Source organism: Ambystoma mexicanum, chromosome 5q (assembly GCF_040938575.1).
Source record: "Ambystoma mexicanum isolate Mex_15411 chromosome 5q, UKY_AmexF1_1, whole genome shotgun sequence".
NCBI lineage: Eukaryota > Metazoa > Chordata > Amphibia > Caudata > Ambystomatidae > Ambystoma > Ambystoma mexicanum.
The window spans coordinates 918,799,710-918,819,233 of NC_090933.1; the positions used below are offsets into that span (position 1 = coordinate 918,799,710).

Genomic DNA, 19,524 nt, shown 5'->3' on the forward strand with positions numbered 1-19,524 from the left:
GGCTATTCTAAATTTTGATTCTAAATTCTTTCCCTCCTCCTTGCTCTGGTACTGCTTTGGGAGTCTCTCATAGATATGGAATACGTCGGAGGACCCAATCCCCTCGAAGAACAAGTTACTTTTTTACCTGGTAACGTTCTTTCGATGGGATGGTCCGACGACGTATTCCATATCGCTCCCGCCCTGCCTTCCCCGCAGCAGAATTTCTTTTGCGATTGCAGCTTACGTTCCGCAAGGCTTTGTGTCTGACTGGCAGTTGACTAGTGTCACACGTTCTGGGGGAAAAAACTACAACTGAGGCTACGGGCGTCGTGCGTCCTACTTATCACATCGGATCGACGTCATCGACGCAGGACGCAGACGCCGAAAAAAGTTTCCGAAGCAGCACAGCTGTGGTGATTACATGTCATAGATATGGAATACGTCGTCGGACCATCCCATCGAAAGAACGTTACCAGGTAAGAAAGTAACTTGTTCTTCTTTATTCTTACTAAAAAGACTTATGGCACGTAGTTTCTGGCAATGTATCAATTACATTTTATATGCAAAGTATCCAAGTGAAATAGATTAATAAAGTTTGTACTTTCGAAAACCTACAGATATGATTCTGCATACATATAAGAATGCAAAAATGGAAAACACGCAAAATGTGCATGTAGCAGCCAACAAAAAATGAATTGATACATGCTGTGAGCTTTAAAGGTGATACGTTTTGCTAGTATGTTTGAAAAACCTAAAATGAAGCAATGGATCACTTTGATTTAAGGGGAATATTCTTCAGAACTGTTGCCTTAAATCCAAGTGATTAATGTTTTTCTACTCACAACAAAGTTTACCTGCACAACAACACTGCCTAGTCCAGCATTTTAAGCAATGCCTAGATATTCACCTGTCATAGAGGCCATCTGCTAAATATCCTGTTAGATGTTGATCTGTTGTATCTTGCCTTTGTCATGACCAGGACATGGATCAACAGACAAGAACAAGACAGGTTTTCCTTTTTCATGCTCTTTATTTCTCCTACTCTTAATGGCGAACAACTAAAAGAATAAGATATGAAAAGATCTCCCACTACAGCGCCCCCTTAGGTAATGTTGCTGGCACCTTTCTTCCACCTTCCTCTCTTCCCCTTGGCTATAGTGTAGTTCTTCAATGGCCCCTTTGGCAAAAAGTGAACAGTTGCAAAATATATTGTTCTCTGTGCAATGGTCAGGATAACTTCTCCGTCCCTATCTAGCAAATACATTCCCAAACGAAAGAAAGTGTCTCTCTCTACCACAAATGAATGAGAATACATATCTTTGTCCTCCAGGTTCCTACACTCCCAAGGTTTACTCTCCTCGGGCATTCATAGTGTTAATGCCAATTGTTATCTCTAACCAGGATAGGTGCTCTTTAAGTGAGATAGAACCATCTGCTTTGCAGTTGTAGGTTGCTCTGGGAGTGTTTCAATTGCTTTAGCAAGTACGGGAAGCTGTGGAATTTCCCTCGTATTCCACAGTGGACCAACCAAATTTACTCATTCCAGTTGATATTAGCAGACTCCTCATGATTCCATCAACTCCCTGTCTAACTATTTTGGCTTCCTGCCCTTTCCAAGCCTATTTACAAGTGCACAGCTCTTCCCCATTTCCATGTTCCTCCTCCTTCCCTTCAGTTTGGGGCCTCATCAAAACCCTGTAGCTTGGGCTAGACGTGCCCTCTCAAAGGTTTCTGCTCTTGCTAGCTACTGCTCTGCCAGTCTCCATTAGCTTCTCCTGATTTTCCACTCCAACCTCCTCTGTATGACCAAAAACAGCCTCCTACCCTATATTTCTTAACCGTCTCTTGTTGTTCTTATGTTCCTTAACCAAGTCCTCCTGATGTTCCTGAGCCACCTTTCCCTGATAATTAAGTCCCAACTCCACCTGCTCCTAAACTACACCTAACGATCTCTTCCTGGTAGTTAGCTCCATCTTCTTCCTGATATTTATAAATCACCGGTGCCTGATGCTTCTCCCCTTCTTGCCTCCTGTGCTGAAGCTCCCATTGCACTCTCCCGTCATTGACTCCAACTCGCTACAAACCCCTGCTTCCGCCTTTGTCTCCAAATACCCACTGTAGACTGGTTTGGGCTGGTCATTTTATATCATGTGTGTGCCTTTCCATATTGGTATTTGTGTTTGATTGTTTGCACTGGTATGCAATGACTGATTGGGAAGCAAGATTATTTTGCGGTGATACTATTACATGAATTATGTGTGCCGGCTTGAGGATTGGGTATGGCTGGCATTTTGGAATTCCTATTCGTGTTCATACATGCATCTGCTGGCATTTTGCGTTTGCAGATGCGCTGTTTCTCTCCCTGAACTAGCAGTGGAGGTAACACATGGCCTTCTCTGGGCGTTTGGATATGCAATGGACCACACTCTTGCCCATGCAGCCTTAGGTACTTATTGCCACACATGTCAGAAAGGCCAATTGTGTTGCCCTTAAAGGGCCAGTGTTCTCCAAGTGCTGCATGGGACTGTCCACTGCCTAATGACAGGGGTGGCGTGGAGTGACCATGGGATTCTCCCCATGCTTCCCGGGGACCATCCACTGCTAGCTTGGGAAGGCCCATTACGACTTGGTCACACCACTAGATATCCACACAGTTAGGCAGAGGACTTCGTTTCACGTATTACGGGCTTAAAGCATTGATTGTTTTCTTTGGTTCAGTATTCCTGTGCCAAAACCCACAATCGTACCATGGTGAAGGGAAGTGTAAAGTGGTCTTATATAGTGCAGTGTCTGCCATTTTGGCGTTCTATTGACACATGGTTCTGATAAAAGTCGGGCAGATGAAAACTGGTGGGAGAGGCAGGTCCACATCATGAAATGTTGATACCGCTATTCCCATGCGCTGTTTTGTTTTTTCTAGGTGGTTCTTGGTGGGGTCCCCAGTGGTATTGGGAGTGGAGAACCCAAATGTCAGTAATGTTTGATTTGCTACTGGGAAAACTGCTGGTGGGAAATAGGAGTGGCGCCTGTCTCATGGGGTGTGATGTGTTGTGAAATCATGCATAAAGAGCTCTCGGCGGTTTTGCTGGGTTAAGGGAAGTGGTGCAGGGTGCGTGCAGATGTTAATCTGCATTGGGTGGGTGTGGGAATGGGGTCTATGACGAAAGGTGCAAAAAGGAAAAGTTGAGCGGCTGATTGGGTGTCCTGAATGGCACCAAAACACGGTCGTGCAAGAGTCATCACTGCTGCCGAATTGTTTGTCCCATCGAGATTTCTATGAATTACAGGGCCGTGATGCAACCCGTAGGGATGCTTTGCAACTTCGCTTGTTTCATCTTAATCTCTAATTGCCTGCCTTTCACTCAACCCTGTCATGGCATGCAGGATATGACATAGGCAGCTGGGCAGGCATAGGAATAAGGAAGTAGGCGGCACAAGTGTTTGACTCACTTTTGTGGTAAACAAAACATAGAAAGGTGTTGCACATTTGATTTGCCTCCCACGTGTGCTCCAAACATTACACTGTTAACAGAAGGCAGGTTATGCGGTATGTCACTTATGAAATGGCATCTGCGTTTAGGGCCCCACAAAATCCCGGACATCACTCGTGGAACGTTTTGTTTCCCATCTTCCTGGCCCTTAGGGCTTTGCACTGATATGTGTCTTCTGAAGGAAGGAAGTGGTGAAGAACTGTGACTAAGTCCCCTATCTGACCTTATTCGTTGATGGTGCAGTCTCTTTGCTTTTCTTTTCACCTTCCCCTGGTATCTGTATTGCAGTCTCCTCATGTCTCCAGGTTTCACACCCCATCACTCCATGCCAGGTCTAACAGCCGGCCTCTCCTCTCTGGCCTTACATTTTGTCTCTCCTCACCAGGTCCTACAGTTGGCCTCTCCTCTCAGGATCTTAGAATGTGCTGCTCTGCTCCAGGTCATACAACTGGCATCTCCTTTCAAGTTTTTGCAATCTGCTCTACGTGTCTCCACTACACAGCCGTTGCTTCCTTCTTTGGCAATTCTCCAGCTCTTCAGCACCCACACTGCTGCATGGGAGGTAGCCTTCATATAGGGCTGATGCTAAGCATCTTTCTCTGTGATTGGCTGGATGGTCCACCTGACCTGTATTGGCACGCTCAGTGATGGCGAGGGGTTGCAGTCTTGACCCTTGCAAATAGGCCAGCCCCCATTAGGAATGTGTTCTCATTGATTGATGGTTATTGGAGCGGATGAAGGTGCTAGATTTTAAGGCTGAAGGCCTCTCCCCTCTGGAGTCCGTTTTCGCTGCTTTCTATATCCATGTTGTTTCCCCATCAGTTTCAAAATGGCGGGGTGGTGTCAAAGCCACTGCAATTTCTATGGCTGCAGCCATGAGTTCTCTTTTCTTTAGGCATTCTTTTAGTAAGGGAAGGAAGGAAAGTCGCCTCAGGGCATTGATTCACTTTAGAAGGGAGACTGTACTCTTCGCTGTCACTCCAAGCACCAGACCCTCACGATAGAGAAAAATGTGGTCAATCTGATTTCGTTTGCATGTCTTCTTATCCATGCATGATCTTTTACACCCAATATTGCATGTCACGTGCCAGGCTTTTTTTCCCCTATCTACAATGAGCGGATACTTCAAATGTCCGGAAGAATCGTTTTTTCTCGATTTTACGGGGGCTAGAACTCTATGCTTGTGCACATATCAAAACATGCAGTCATTCACTATGGTAATATAACAAGCATACATGCAATGCCCAGGGAAAGAAGAGAACGATGAAGCAGGGAGTGAGAGTGTGTGTCTAAGAATATAAACCCAGGCAGTTAGCCTTCATTAGGACAGCATACACAGGCCTTTTTCTATTTCTGCTAGATCCGCAAAGGTAAAGCGAACAACAATCACACTGACTCTGTGCGTCAAAAGTGGGAGGAAAGAGTAAGCCAAAGTAAATACAGTAACCATTTCGCTGAGAGCCTGCGGTTGGGTTAATGTAATGTTGTGATGCTATATTCAATGAGGACATTCAAAGCACCTAATCGTTTACAGACTGCTAATGTGAGATCCCCACGATTAGACAAATGTACCATAAAGGAAATGAAGGGAACGTGACAAGAGGAGAGCTCAAGTTGCAGAATGGATACAAGAAAGGAGAAGCAAGCAAGAACGCATTTTGCAAAGCAGAAGGCCCTTATACTGTCTCCACTGTTGATGCTCCAGAAATAGTTCATTGCTTTTGCATATTTGTTGCACCTAAGTGGTAGCTGTCAGTACGACGACCATCCTGTATACAAACTCAATCTTCTTCCAGAGTGTGGGCAGATGCCTGGAGCTCATTTTTCAAAACCACTATTTTCCACTCATGAAGTCCCTTCCTGGAGGATGTGCCTTGTTCCTACAGCTGTTCTGCGTCAGACCGGTTGTTGTCCCTGCAAGGGCCCCACTGGACACTTGGTAAGGCCATTACATAGGGACAAGAAGGACTGGATCATTAGGAATAAAGCAGGATGCCACTATTGTCCTCAAGGAAATACAGTCCTGCTTAATGACATCATATGTTTCAGAGGGCCGGGTTGCCAGTCAGCCTGTAAGCAAAAAGCATTACTCTTTGTAGGAGACAAAAATACACAGCTGTATAACATGAATGGATTTCACATAGTCATCTCAGAAGAGTACGAACTGAGTGGAGTTCCAAACCCATTTTCCATTTTAGCAAGAGAGGAAATTGCACACATATCACATGATATAAGAGAAAAACAGAAAAAACTACTTTTATCCTTGCATATGAAAAGAAAAAATAATGAAACAAGAGGTGCAAACCTTTGGAGAAAGAAAAGGGATGAGGCGATCTCAAACCCTTCTAGCTTCACAACACCAATGTCATTGCACCGATTGTTGATTCGGAGCCAAAGCATTAATGTCTTCCATTTATGATGATAATTGCAAAGCTTTTTTATCGTTAGCTGTTAAATATTATCTGTATGTTGCAATCTTCTTGTCATTTTAAGTAGCAGTTACCCATTTACAACAGGGAATTTTCTACCAGTGTGCCAGAGTGTGTATCTTTCTGACTTGCATCAATTGACTGATACTCAGGAAGAGTTGAATGTTTGAGGGTTGTGGGTGGGAGTGGCCCATCAAAATGCATTGATGCGCATAATAAGTTAGGGCCCCCAATGTACCCCCATCCTATTTTGATCATCTTGGATCAGATCCAATTACAAGCAAAACTGTAAGGGGAAACCTGAATAATGTGTACATGGTTGTAAACTTCTGGATCCTAACCTATGTATCAAATCAGAAAAACAATTGAGCACTCTGGCTCTAGAGACCCCAGTGTAGCAGTTCAAGAGTCACCTTACATGATCAGCTAATCTTCTTTATGCCCTCTGTGAGGTCCCTGGGATGCATTTCTACACTTTGAAAGCGGATGCTTCTGAGACAAACCTGTTCAACAATTGTGAGGGGTTCCTCTCCTTTTTGAAATTGTACTTTCCTACTGCCAAATCCTTTTTGAAGTTTGTGTTTAGTGTTTCTAATGAAGGAGCACCCACAAGGGCACATGAAAAGCCGTACTATCCCTTAATATATGTTTCTTGTTTCTTCAAGGCCAACTGCATGTGGTCTCAGTTATATTGTTACAGACTTAACCAGCACCACATTGGAAGATGCCTGTTTTGTTTCTTTTAAGGAAATCTAAAATTTCTGATTATGAGCTCCATGCAACCATTTTTTGATCAGTTCTTACATTTACTTGTGTAGTTGTTTGTCCCTTGTCACTCTCATCCTCTCCTGTCCTACCTTGCAATATGTTCTGTATAATAACTCTGCTTTGTCAATAATTATTAGAAGGATTATGAAAATAGTTGAAGGCATGACTATGTGAAAAGGTCTGTACTTGATCATTTGATTTGTCGTTCCTGTGAGTCCATATTAATTCCATTAATTCATCTTCTCATACAGAACCACTTAACGGACCTTTTAGAAAGGTATTCAGGGGGGCGCTGTTGCGCTTGACGAAGATGGCTGCCTGCTGAACAGCTCCGAGCCGAGAGGCGCTTCCTGAACCAAAATCACCCGTTTGCCTCGGCGCTTCAGCTCACAACTGTCTGAGGGGGAAGCTGATGTGACCGTGATCTTGCTGGCCTTTTTCCGCCCTCCTAGCCCCCTTCGCTGCGGAGCTGCTGGCCCCTCTGTGAAGACCGGGAGCGCGCGCTCCTCCGATCCCCTTCAGGGCTCCAGTGAACCGCGGTCGTGATCCGCGGCTTGCGGCCTTCCGTTGGGGGAGGGGCACCCCTCCCTCCCTGCGCGACCGCTCATAGCCAACTTGGGGTGAGCTGTTGGCTGGATCCGAGAGCGCCCGCTCCGCTGCCCCATCCGAGGCGGCGTGCTGTTTCGACCCGGTCCGTGGATCCAGGCGGTGAGTGGGGCCCCGATCCTCTGCGCCGTTCCCCGCATTGACTTGCGGCCTCGGTCCGCGGCTCGTCGGAGTCGCTCACACGTCATTGAACATTGGGACAATTAAACACCCCACCTGCATCCTGATACCCAGTGGGGGGGGGCAGGTTCCACCGGAGCCCATCCCCCGGCGAGGCTCATCTTCAAGCGCTTTTTGTGCTCGTGGGGGCCACGCGAGACATTGACCCCCCCCACTCATTTCACACTTCGCCGAAACGGGGTGTGCCCTGACCCCTACGGAACTGCTGCATATTGACGCCACCGGATCACATCACACCCAGCCTTCTATTGGAACCCTAGCTACCTAACTGCTCCATCATCGGCCGTGCCGCTCCCTGGATCCATAGGAGCGGCGAGGGGCGGCGGCTTCTCCCCCGCCTACCCAACACTGATCATGTTTCAACTCCGGGAATGCTCTGTCCCTCTAGCCCATTGCTTTATTGCTCATTAAAGTGCCAATCACCTCCTACTCCATCTTGCCGCAATAGCTCCTGAGGTTCTTCTTGCTCTCCTGTTGGTTGTTGCCTCCGTGGACCTTGCTTCCTCGGGTTCCCGGTGGAGCTCTCGTGGTTCACTATTATCACATATATCCGCTGACCCAACATAGCTTGGTCTCCTCCTTCTAATTCGAAACGCTACACCTCTTGCCGCCAGCCGGCTGCAGTCACACGCATACCTGGTGCTCTCTCTCGGCGTCCCTCTAGTCCTCCTACCGTCCGGTCCACAAGTCTTGGCTTACCTTTCACTGACAGCATGTCAACGAGGATGGGAAAGAAGCAATCCTCTATCAATATGTTTGCGAAGCCTTCGGGAGGATCCGCTGCGGAGACACCTACACAGGAACTACCTACTGCACAGGAGCTGGAACCATCCGAATCTCAAAAAATGATGGAGTACATCCGTGAGGGGTTCACCGCGATCCACAGCAAACTTGACGATATGAACGGTACGATATCCTCCATTAAGGCACACATGGAGAGGACTGATGGTCGTGTAACTGAGATCGAGTCACGTGTTAGCACCGCTGAGGACGGCCTGGGCTCCCTTCGGGCAGAGGTCTCCACATTATCCGCACGCGTAACAGAGGTGGAGAAGAAAAATGAGGATCTTGAGTCTCGCTCAAGACGCAACAACCTCCGCATAATCGGGGTACCCGAGGATGGCATACAGGAACCCATGGAGGACTACGTTGAGAGCTTGCTACTTCGACTCCTCGACTCCCCAAAGCTCTCCCCACAGTTTGCAATCGAGAGAGCACACCGCGCACTGACTGCGAAACCTAGGCCTGGCGCTCCTCCTCGCCCGATTATAGCCAGGATCCTTAATTACCGCGACCGGGATGCCCTACTCAGGGCGGCGAGAGTCAAGGGAGACCTGCTGTTGGGCGCGGCCAGAATCCACCTATACCCGGACTTCTCGATTGCGGTTCAGCGAGAGCGACAATCCTTCTTGGCGGTGAAGAGACGATTGCGTGAGCTTCAGGTTAAATACGCTATGCTATACCCCGCCAAACTTCGGATTGAGCACGCGAATCGAGTATACTTCTTCACACTTCCAGAGGAGGCCTCCAAGTTCATAGATGAACACTTTCCCGGCTGAACTGTACTTATAATGTTCTCTCCCATTACCTAGGCCCTTCTCCATTGTCCACTCGCTGTACTTTTGGTCTACCACGACTTACCCTGTCTGCGGGGTCGCCACCATTGAGCCCTACCCAGAACTCGATTGGTCTAGTGGCACTCCGCCGTCCTTTGCTCTGGTACTGCGTGGACCCCTGGGCTGGCCCGATGTTGAACAGTTCAGCCTGCTGGTGTTACAGTTGTGCATGTTTATGACCTTGTTTTTTCTCTAAGTGATGCAATTGTTGGTGTTGTGTTGTGACACTATGGGAATTGGCTGTTGATCTGAGGACGGCACTGACTTCCTACCGTCTGCACGTCACAGCTGCCCACCATAATACACCATTCGCCCGTTTAATTACCCTGAAACACCGTGGTAATCTCCAGTTCCTGTTATCCATCCTGTACACATACACCATTCCACTCAAGCTCACGGTGGATCACTCTAAGTATCTCGCTACATTGGTCATACTTGATGACCGTTCCCCCCCCCCTTTTCTCCCCCCGCGGGTTCACCCCCGTACACACTCTGCTTGTATTGCCGGGTATTAAGATTATCCTCAAATTGCCTCAAGGTTCGGAGCATCGCCGCCAGGCCGACATACAGGCCCCCCAGGCGTTGATGCCAATGTTGTTGACCCTGTTGGTTGCATATGGGTTGTTCATCCCTCTGTTTGGGGGAGGGATGTGGGAGGGGGTGGGGGGTAGGGGAGTTAATGTTAAAAAAGGCTTGGTAACTGCAGGGAAGGTAGAGTTCGGGAAACCAGGATCGCTATGCCATTACAGATCTGACGGCGGTGGATCCCGCTTGTGGGGGGCGCCGTTCCATTCACCGGTCTATTTCCATGTCTACCATAAATGTGTCGGGTGAGCAAACCCTTACGTTCCTGAGTTGGAATGTGCGCGGACTGGGGAACTTCAAGAAAATGAGATTGCTACAGCTCCAGGCTGAACGGCATGGAACTGGGATACTGTTCCTTCAGGAGACACATGCGATAACTGATCACTGTGAGAAGTTTGCTAAAACATGGGGACCTCAGAGATACTATACTTCCTATTCCACACAGAGCCGCGGAGTTATGACCCTTATTCATAAGAGTATTAGATTTACCCCCATCGCCACGACAATAGACCCCCTAGGCAGATACGTCTTACTTCACGGCATCCTACAGAATAGGGAAGTGGTCTTACTGAATATCTACGGTCCCAACATTGATGATCCCGAATTTTTCACACATCTCACGGCCCTCCTCGATGGCTTCCCTCTGGTACCTATTCTCTGGGGAGGCGATTTTAACACAATATTCGATGTTGATCTCGACAGATCTGGCTCCCGTCCCCGTCACCTCACAAGGGCTGCATATTATACACTGTCTTCACTCCCTCGCCTGGCCCTGTTCGACGCATGGAGACTTCTCTACCCTGACTCTCGCACCTTCTCCTTCTACTCCTCGGTACATGATTCCTTTTCCCGGATTGACAGATGGCTTGTCTCTGATATACTTATAAAAAATATCTTAGGCATGTCGATTCTCCCCAGGACTCTCTCCGATCATTCACCAATAACTATTACCCTAGCCTGGGGCCCGGATCACGCCCAGCCTAGACACTGGAGAATGAAACCACTTTCCCTACTCGACCCGGTTTTTGGTTCTGAGCTGGAGTCGGCGATTGAGGAATTTTTTGAGACCAATACTGGCTCTGTTTCATCACAGGCCACCCTCTGGGAAACTTTTAAAGCCTACATCAGAGGCATCGCCCTCTCTAAAGAAAATGGCATCCTCAGAACTATCCGTAGAGAGATTGCTGAGAGCGAGGCCACACTATCTGAGCTGGAAGCCCAATATGCCTTAAATCACACCCCTGATACCCTTGCACTGATCGGCACGGAGCTGGACACCTTCCGAGCTCTTGCGGACCGAGAGCAGAGGTTCCTTGACAACCCTGGACTGGCGAGGAGATACGGTGAGGGTGAACGCCCATCTCGTCTTCTGGCTAGGCTTCTCCGCCGGGAGTTCGGCGCTCCTCCCATTCCCGGTATTGAGAGACCTGATGGATCCCTTGCCACCTCCCCCGGCGATATCAATTCCGAATTCCTCTCCTTCTATCAATCTCTTTATGCCAACGCAGATGATGCCACTATAGCAGAAATAGATGTTTTCCTCGACAGCCTTCCCCTATCGGTTCTCTCCCCCGATACCATCGATGCCCTTGAGAGTCCATTCTCTTCCTCGGAACTCTCTGAGGCCTTAGACTCTCTTTCATCAGGTAAATCCCCGGGATCGGACGGTTTGCCGATTGAATTCTACAAGCGCTTTAAATCTCTACTACTCCCTCACCTGGTCGCTCTTTGGGAAGAATCGTTGGAGTCGGGCCAGCTCCCTCCCACGCTCCGCGAAGCCACCATAACTGTCCTGTTAAAACCGGGTAAATCCCCCACGCAATGTGGCTCTTACCGCCCACTCTCATTAATCAACTCCGACGTCAAGATTTATGCTAAACTATTGGCTTTACGTCTGGCCCCCTTCATGCAACATATCATTCACCCAGACCAGGCAGGGTTTATTCCGGGACGTTCCACCTCCCTGAATCTTAGACGACTCTTCAATATCATAAGCAGGGTGCGACCGGACATTCACGCTGTGGCCGCCACACTTGATATGCAAAAAGCTTTTGATTCCGTCTCCTGGAGGTACCTTTGGCGGGTACTTAATAAATGTAAATTCGGCCCCACATTTCTCTCCTGGGTCAAGCTGCTATACTCAAACCCTGTGGCAAGGGTCCGTACCGAAGGCCGGTGTTCTTCCCTCTTCCAAATAGCTAGAGGCACTAGACAAGGCTGTCCCTTCTCCCCGTTAATCTTCGCGGTAGCGCTGGAGCCATTCGCAGATATGCTTCGCCAATCTCATTCCCATAGAGGTCTACGTACAGCAGGCACCACCGATATAGTTTCTCTATATGCTGACGATGCTCTACTCTTTATTCGCTCCCCGGAAATCAACCTTGCCCCAATACTGGAGGACGTTGCTCTCTGTGGCCGCATGTCTGGCCTGATAGTAAACTGTGCCAAATCGACTCTCTTCCCGCTCACCCCCATCACGTTCCCTCCTCCCGATACCCTAGGGTTCTCTTGGGCCCAAACTGAGTTCACCTACTTGGGGGTAGTGGTATCGCGTCATACCGATCGAGTTTTCGAGATGAACTATCAAGCATACCTTACAAACCTAACGCAAAAAATTCAGGGTTGGGACAAACTCCCGATCTCACTGGCAGGCAGGGTGGGAATACTAAAGATGGTGGTGCTTCCCCAGCTGCTGTATAGATTTGCTAATATCCCACAATGGCCGGGCACTGAGTTCTTCCAGACATTGACACGCACCCTCAATACCTTTCTCTGGCACTCTGGCGCAGTCCGCCTCAAGTTTGAAACCCTTGCTTCCCCTATGGAGATGGGTGGCTTCGGTGCTCCCCACTTTCTCAGGTACTGGCTGGCAGCTCAGCTCCAACACATCGCCCACTGGTTCAACATATCCGATCCCCCTCCCCATGTCAGACTGGAGAAGTTATCGATTGGTGATCGCGACATCAGATCCCTGGTGATCGCACCCATACCAACAGATTCGGGCACATTAGACCCATTGCGATGCACATCCCTGGCTCTATCCAAAACGTGGCAATTGCTGGGCACTGCCCATCCCTTTCACGGTAACTTCCCGATCTGGAACTTTCTCCCGGGAGTCCCACAGATCCCCCCATCGGTTGTTCGCACGTGGGCTGCGGCGGGATTTGAATTGCTCCGAGACATATTTGTGGATGGTAATTTTATAGAATGGCCTGACCTCCCTCCGCCCCTCAGACAGCGTCCCTCAGTGTGGCTCCAATACTCATCTCTCCGTAAAGCCCTCAAACATAAGTACCCGTGTTTCCCAACACTACCGCCGGATGAGCTGGCGATCACTGAACTGACTTCTCCATTCCCTATGAGGGGGAAAACTTCCAGACTATACACCCTGTTACAATCCAGATCGCCCCCTTCATTCTCTAAATTAAAGCTCGCTTGGGAGTCTGATCTTGGAGTGGAAATGACCGAAGACCGCTGGACCCAAATGTGCTCATGTATCCAGAAGGTCTCCTTCAATTCCCGATTCAAGCTAATTCAATTCAAACTACTCCACAGATACCACTACACCCCTATTAGACTACACCGTATCTCTAGTACTCTCTCTCCCGGTTGCCCTAGATGCGGCCATGATAGAGCTGACTATTTGCACATGATCTGGTCCTGTCCCAACCTTACCCAATTTTGGGACACTGTTTGCTCCACCATCTCGTCCATTCTCGACCACCCTATTCCCCCTACACCGATGAATTGCTTGTTCCATGACTTTTCCGACTTACACAGTGATTCTAGGAGACTGGCCGGCCTTTGTATGCTTCTGGCTGTGCGGGCAATACTATTCTGCTGGCTTAGGCCTATCACCCCGACTCACGCACAGTGGCTTAGAGCAGTCACTTGGGCCTCTGATACGGAGGAATCATGGGCGGTACAACAGCCCGCCTGCTCTAGACCCAGGAACATCTGGCTCAAGTTCCGATTATACATGTCCTCCCCTGACACCAACTCAGGTCCTACTTCCCCAGCAACCTCTTCTCCTCAGTCCCCTACAGACCCTTGAGTGACCCTCCACCGGGCCTTACAGTGTCCTATTACTTCCGTTGCCCATAGGCGAGCCCCTCCACATGATGTGTTGATTATGCGATGTTGTAACTGCTTGTTTTTTATATGCTTTGCTGATGCTCACCTGTATCTGTGTTGCCAAGCGTAAAAAATAAAAGTTTAAAAAAAAAAAAAGAAAGGTATTCATATTTATTGTACTTGATTTCATGTTCTATATTAAGTATTAGCAATCTTGCTTCCTTCGTAAAGTGGAATATAACTAGCATTGCTCCTATGTGCAACTATTTAATAACAGTATGATATTTACGGCTTGCATGTTCAAAGCTATCAAAATTGACAAACGCAGAATACAATAAGTAAAGAGTACAAATAATTATGTTAAGAATAGCATACAAAACATAGAGAAAAACATCAGCAACAGACAGATATCAGCTTAGGTCCAACGGGTAATGAGAGCTGGGATAGGATCAGGAAGGGGTGAGGGAAATAATAGCACTACAGTGACAATGTCCACAGTGTGTGGGGGTGGGGGCGGTTCGAGTCAGACAAAGGGTGGATTTGGTTATCATTTGGATGTGGGTGGAATGTCAGAACAATGTAACGTTTTAAATAGCTAGTGACAAAAAGAAAGTCGTCTAAAAACAGTTGTTGTAAATACACATTGATGGTATGAATTGAAACCAATGAATGTAAGTGAAATAGATTACTTACACAAGTCTGTTAGAAGAACATTAAAAACTAACAGTGCTTTATTAAATGTGTCTGTTCTTCATTACTTCAGTAATATCAGATTTGCATACTTGCGCCTTCTCAAATGTTTTATAGTTGCAATTTAAAGTAACTGTGGTCTTTGCTCTTTTTCAAGGTCCCTTGCAGTTTGGAGTACTGGGATGAACTCCAGCAATCATTTATTGCCTTCCGAGAATTCAGTCTATCGGAAAGCAAAGTGTGCGAGCTGCAGTTACCTAATGTCAACCTGGTGAATGACCAGCGGGAGCTAGTAGCCTCAGACCTTTGGAGAATCGTCCTGAATGCCAGTCAGAGCGGAGCGGATGACCAGAGGTAATAGAGGACAAGACCAAAAGTCTTATTAAATATAATAGACACCACTAGATGCTAACGACAGTAATTCCCAATGGGTCTCCTAAATACATAGTATGCTATTTGCTTCAGAGAAGAGGACCAAAATGATGGCTTAGTGAAATCCTCATGATGAATGTTTAACACACTTGGCAAGAGTTTTTAAGTAAGAACAGGACAGCTGTTGTAGTGACTGAGGTGTCCCTGTCATCTGGGCCTCCCCACACCCACATACCTGCGAGAGGAATGGACCTCTTACCTTTCCATTGCAGGAAGTCACTTGACTCGCTTGTCACCCCTTCATATTGCACCTGCTAGGGAGTCCTTGCTGAAAGGTGTCGTATTCAACGGCTATCATCCATCCTGTTTGCTCCTGTTTGTGCTCTTTGCGCCCATACATCCACTATTCCATGCTTTTTTTGTTTCATTCACTTGCAGCTATGAGCATGTTCATTTCTTATTGCCTTTGTTTTATGTTCCTTCTCTTAGTCTCCCCACTCATGTCTTTTCCCATCCCGTCCATAACATCCACAAGCTCTCCTTATGGTGCTCGCCCTCGCTTTCGGCCTCCTTCTAATCTTATTTACCCCATCTGTTCTCTTCTGCTGCTCCTGTTTTCTCTATTGGTCTCTGGAGCACCCGCTCGATCTGCAACAAGTCCCACTTGATTCTCGATTTATTTTTGTTGCTTAATTTACAATTTCTCTGCTTTACCGAAACATGTCTCACCCTGCATAACACTCTCTTACCACTCTCTCCACTAAATGTTCACCAGGCCCCACCGGTTGTGGTGGCAGTACTGGTGTTTTCTTTCACTCTTCTTGGGCTCTTGCTGCCCCCTTCCTAATCTCCCTATGTACCCTTTTTTTAATACTATCTTTCTTCATACTCTAAATCACATACTGTCACTTTTCTTACTATCTACCGTCCCCCTGGCCCTACTCACACTTTTTATGAAGACTTTGATTCTTTACTTTCTTTTCTTCTTTCCTCGAATTCGCCCTTCTTTCGTCTTAGTGATGTTAACCTTCATCTTTAATCTACTCATCAGTCATCCCACTTCTTGAATCCTATTCAGTGTTTAACTCTCGACTCCTCCCAGGTTTCTGGCATATCACTTGATTAAAAAAATGAATTCTCGATCACTTGCCCTCTCGGTTTCTTCACATCCAATATACTCCTCCAATCATTATTTGTTATCTTTATCTTTCTCCCTCCCTCTTACTTCTACTTTCGCTCATCGCAACCTTTGCTCTTTTTCTCCAACCTCCTTTCTCTCCTCTCTTTCAGCTGCTTTTCCCCTTCTTCCTGCTTTTTCTTCTCTTCCCATTGACCCTGCTTTTACTACTCTCCAACGTTCCTTCTTCCACTCTTGATCTACTCTACTCCACTAGCCCCTTCTCTCCTTTTTGCAAACTTCCACAACCTTGGCTGACTCCTGGTCGTCACTCCCTTCGCTCTGCCCTTTGGAAGGTGGAACACCTTTGGAAAAAAACTTCTTCCCTTCCTCTCAAAACTTCTTGAACAGGCTCTTTACTCCCAAATCTCCTCCTAGCTCAGTCTTCATTCCCTCCTTCCCCTGACCCCATCTGGTTTCCGCTCTGACCACTCAACTGCAACTGCTCTCTTCCATATCACTAACTCCCTCCTCTCTCTACATGTCACACTAAATCCTCATGTATACTCATCCTTCGCGGACCTATAAGCAGCTTTTGATACGATCAATCACCCCACTTTAGTATCCTCACTATGTCTGTATACATCTATCATTCAGTGGTTCCAATCTTATCTTTCCAACTGTTCATACTCTGTAACCTGGGCCTGGCACAGCTCCCCTCCCTGACATCTCCAATACTGTTCCCCTCAAGGTTCGCTGCTGGGTCCTTTACTTGTCTCTATGTACACTATTAAGTTATTCTCTGTAATTGAATTGTTCAATCTTTCCTCTCATTTCTACGCAGACGATTCGCAAATCTTTTTCTCTGTCTCGACATTTTCTGATTCTCTTCATGCTTCTGTTTCAACCTGCCCTTGTAGTGTCCAACCCTGGATGCACTCCCACTTTCTTCATCTCAATCCCTGAAAAAACGGAAATCCTCTACTTCCCACCGGTTCCCCCCACACCTTCACCTGGTGTCTGCTTTCCCCCTCCCTTCAACTGTTTTTGTCTTCTACCCACAATCTTGGGGTTATTTTTGACACATCACATATATATCTGACTGCCTGCGCCTGTCGCTTTCTTCTCCTTAATGTACTGTAATGGTGCAGGAGGAGGAGACTGGCACACAGGTGGCATGGTGATTGCTATAGACTTTTATTAGTCAAGAAAATAAAGAGAAAACCTAACTTTCTCTACTTCTATGAAGGGTTTCTCTGCCTCAACTTAAATGTCCTTGTAAACTAAAGAGTCCACCGTCTTGTGTCAAAATCTCTAATTCTGTCCCTTACACTTATAACTAAACTAGAAGGTTGCGTCAATGTTCTTGGTCCAGGAGAATGACTCCCTTCTTCTGGACTGGGTGGCACAGTTCTGGTTGCAAGTCGTTAACCAGAGGGAATTACTCCCTTGCCCTGGTCTCTTGGTTTTGATCTTTTGCCTTTACTGTTTCATATACAAAATCAGGGGGAATGACTCCCTTCCCCTGGTGTAAGGTTTCTGTGTTCAACTTTCTTAATCGTCAAGAGAAATGACTCCCTTCTCTTGTCTGTGGCCGTTCTTTCCTCAACATGGTGGACTGACTCCCTTCCCCATGCTTCTTGGTTTCTCAGTCAATTCACATTCAACAGTACCCAGGGGGAATGACTCCCTTCTCCTGGTGCTCTTTTCTCGCTTTGTTGCTTTCCCAACAGCTCATACAACAGTATGGTTCATGACCCAGGTTTATCCAGTATGGTCCATTTGGTTTTCTGGCTTTCCATATACTGCCACAAGGAAGAGGGTCGCTCTCTCTTCACTCCTTTTGTTGTTTGTTCCAGACCCGTATGCCTCTCTGCAATGCGTTACAGACCTGGTTCAGTATCCTACCAGGTACTGTCATAAGGAAGATGAATTACCAAGTCCTCCTGACTCTACCTTTGTGGGACAAACTTGGTTCACTTGTAAAACTGTGTGGGTCCCAGACCCTTCTTGGATAGCTAATTGTCTATTCTTGACCACTAGTACAAGGAACATGATATGGATCTTTCTCTTGGGTTCTCTATTTCAGGTTGGGGGCCTCTAGTATCTCTTCTTGTCCCTTTACTGAGGGTTCTTGCCTCTGATATCCTCTCTGATTTACCACAACCCTGCAGGATTCCCAACAGCCTGCCCGGTAACCTGTGTACCTTCCATACTTGTTCTGGTGGGCTCCGGCCTGTCTTGGTTTCCGCTTTCCACTTCGGGCTTCCTGCCTCCTCTATGGTCTTGCTCCGGTTTGCTGTGATTCTGCAGTCTCTGGTCCCTCACAGTACTTGGGGCTTCTCCAGAACGCACGGTCCACTCCTTCGCAGTACTGGACTACTGCTTACCAGCTTCATTGTCGGACCGTTCGGGAATGTCTCTGTTCTCCCGCAGGTGTACCGGTCTGGAGCCTCTTCTTGCGTGTGCGAGGAACTCATGGTGACAACAAGTAAGACAGACACAAGTGATCACAGTTCAAGGGTGTTTATTGAACAATGAAATGCTGTATGCAGGTTGGAAAAACACCTAGTCTAAACCTAAATCTACGATGGGAGCAAGCGTCAACCATCAAATGAAAAATAAGGCAGTCCTAGTGGTGTGTCAAATCAAAAGAGCCTATACTAGGAAACCTATTGCCAAACCTCACAACTAATACAAACAGGGGGTGGGGTTGTTTTCAAGAAAAGAAAGAAGTGGTTTCTAATAATATGTCAGGATGCTGTAGCTTGGGCCTCCCTTTTCCACTTTTTGACACTGGGTAGGATGAGAGCTTGAAGCACAGTACAGTCTCAGGCTTCTCCAGCAAGAGACAACAGTTCCAATGGCAGTTCTCAGGGCCGTCAATGGCCAAGTCTCGTTTATTTTGAAAGTCTCTTGCCTTTCGGACCTAACGTGTTCAAAATTAACAAACCAAATGATCCTTTAACCATATGAAAGTTTGTTAGGGTGATAATGATTCACCCGGGGTCCCCCTCTTCTGGGCGCTGACCCTCCTCAATTTATAGCCACCATTCTCATAGGGTGATGGTTTCACCCCTGGTCCCCCTCTTCTGGTCACTGACACTTCTCATATTTCTCTTCTCTTTAACAGGATTCACTTCCTTTGGTTTCCAGTTCACCTTGGGTGACGGCTTCACTCCTGGGACCCCCTCTTCTGGGCGCTGACCCTTCACTTATCATATTCCTCAATTTAGTTGTTAGTTCTTTTCCCAATGAACTTTCGATGATAGCTTCACCGTTCGATCTCCCTCTATCAGACTCGGACCCCTCTTCTTATTTCTTATTCATTTTACTTTAAATGTTCACGTGATTCTTGTCCCTTGCTTTCCTTTACCAGATTGTAGATCACAGTCTTTCGATTGTACGGAGATTTTGCTCGACCTCACGTGTGACCACTTTGACATAATTTGGCGGCATTCCTACAATCTTCTGGTATCTGTAGTGTCCTTCATATGGGGATATCGACCAGTGTCTCGGAGTTTAGCACCCACATGGTGCTGGCCTCGGTCTATAGCTAGTCTCCCCTTTGCAGTTCATTCAAAGTTGGTTGCACTTAGTTCAAACTTGCCACT

At 47.2% G+C, this 19,524-nt stretch overlaps 1 protein-coding gene across 7 annotated transcripts in view; it reads left to right on the forward strand.

Annotated features, from left to right (window-relative positions):
• Positions 1 to 19,524, forward strand: part of VPS13B (vacuolar protein sorting 13 homolog B) — a 3,421,660-nt gene that overhangs the window by 3,033,351 nt on the left and 368,785 nt on the right. For all 7 annotated transcript variants that reach the window (XM_069621427.1, XM_069621422.1, XM_069621424.1 and 4 more), the window contains one exon: positions 14,579 to 14,775. In XM_069621427.1, the coding sequence (XP_069477528.1) occupies positions 14,579 to 14,775 (197 nt within the window). The remainder of the gene's footprint in view (positions 1 to 14,578; positions 14,776 to 19,524) is intronic.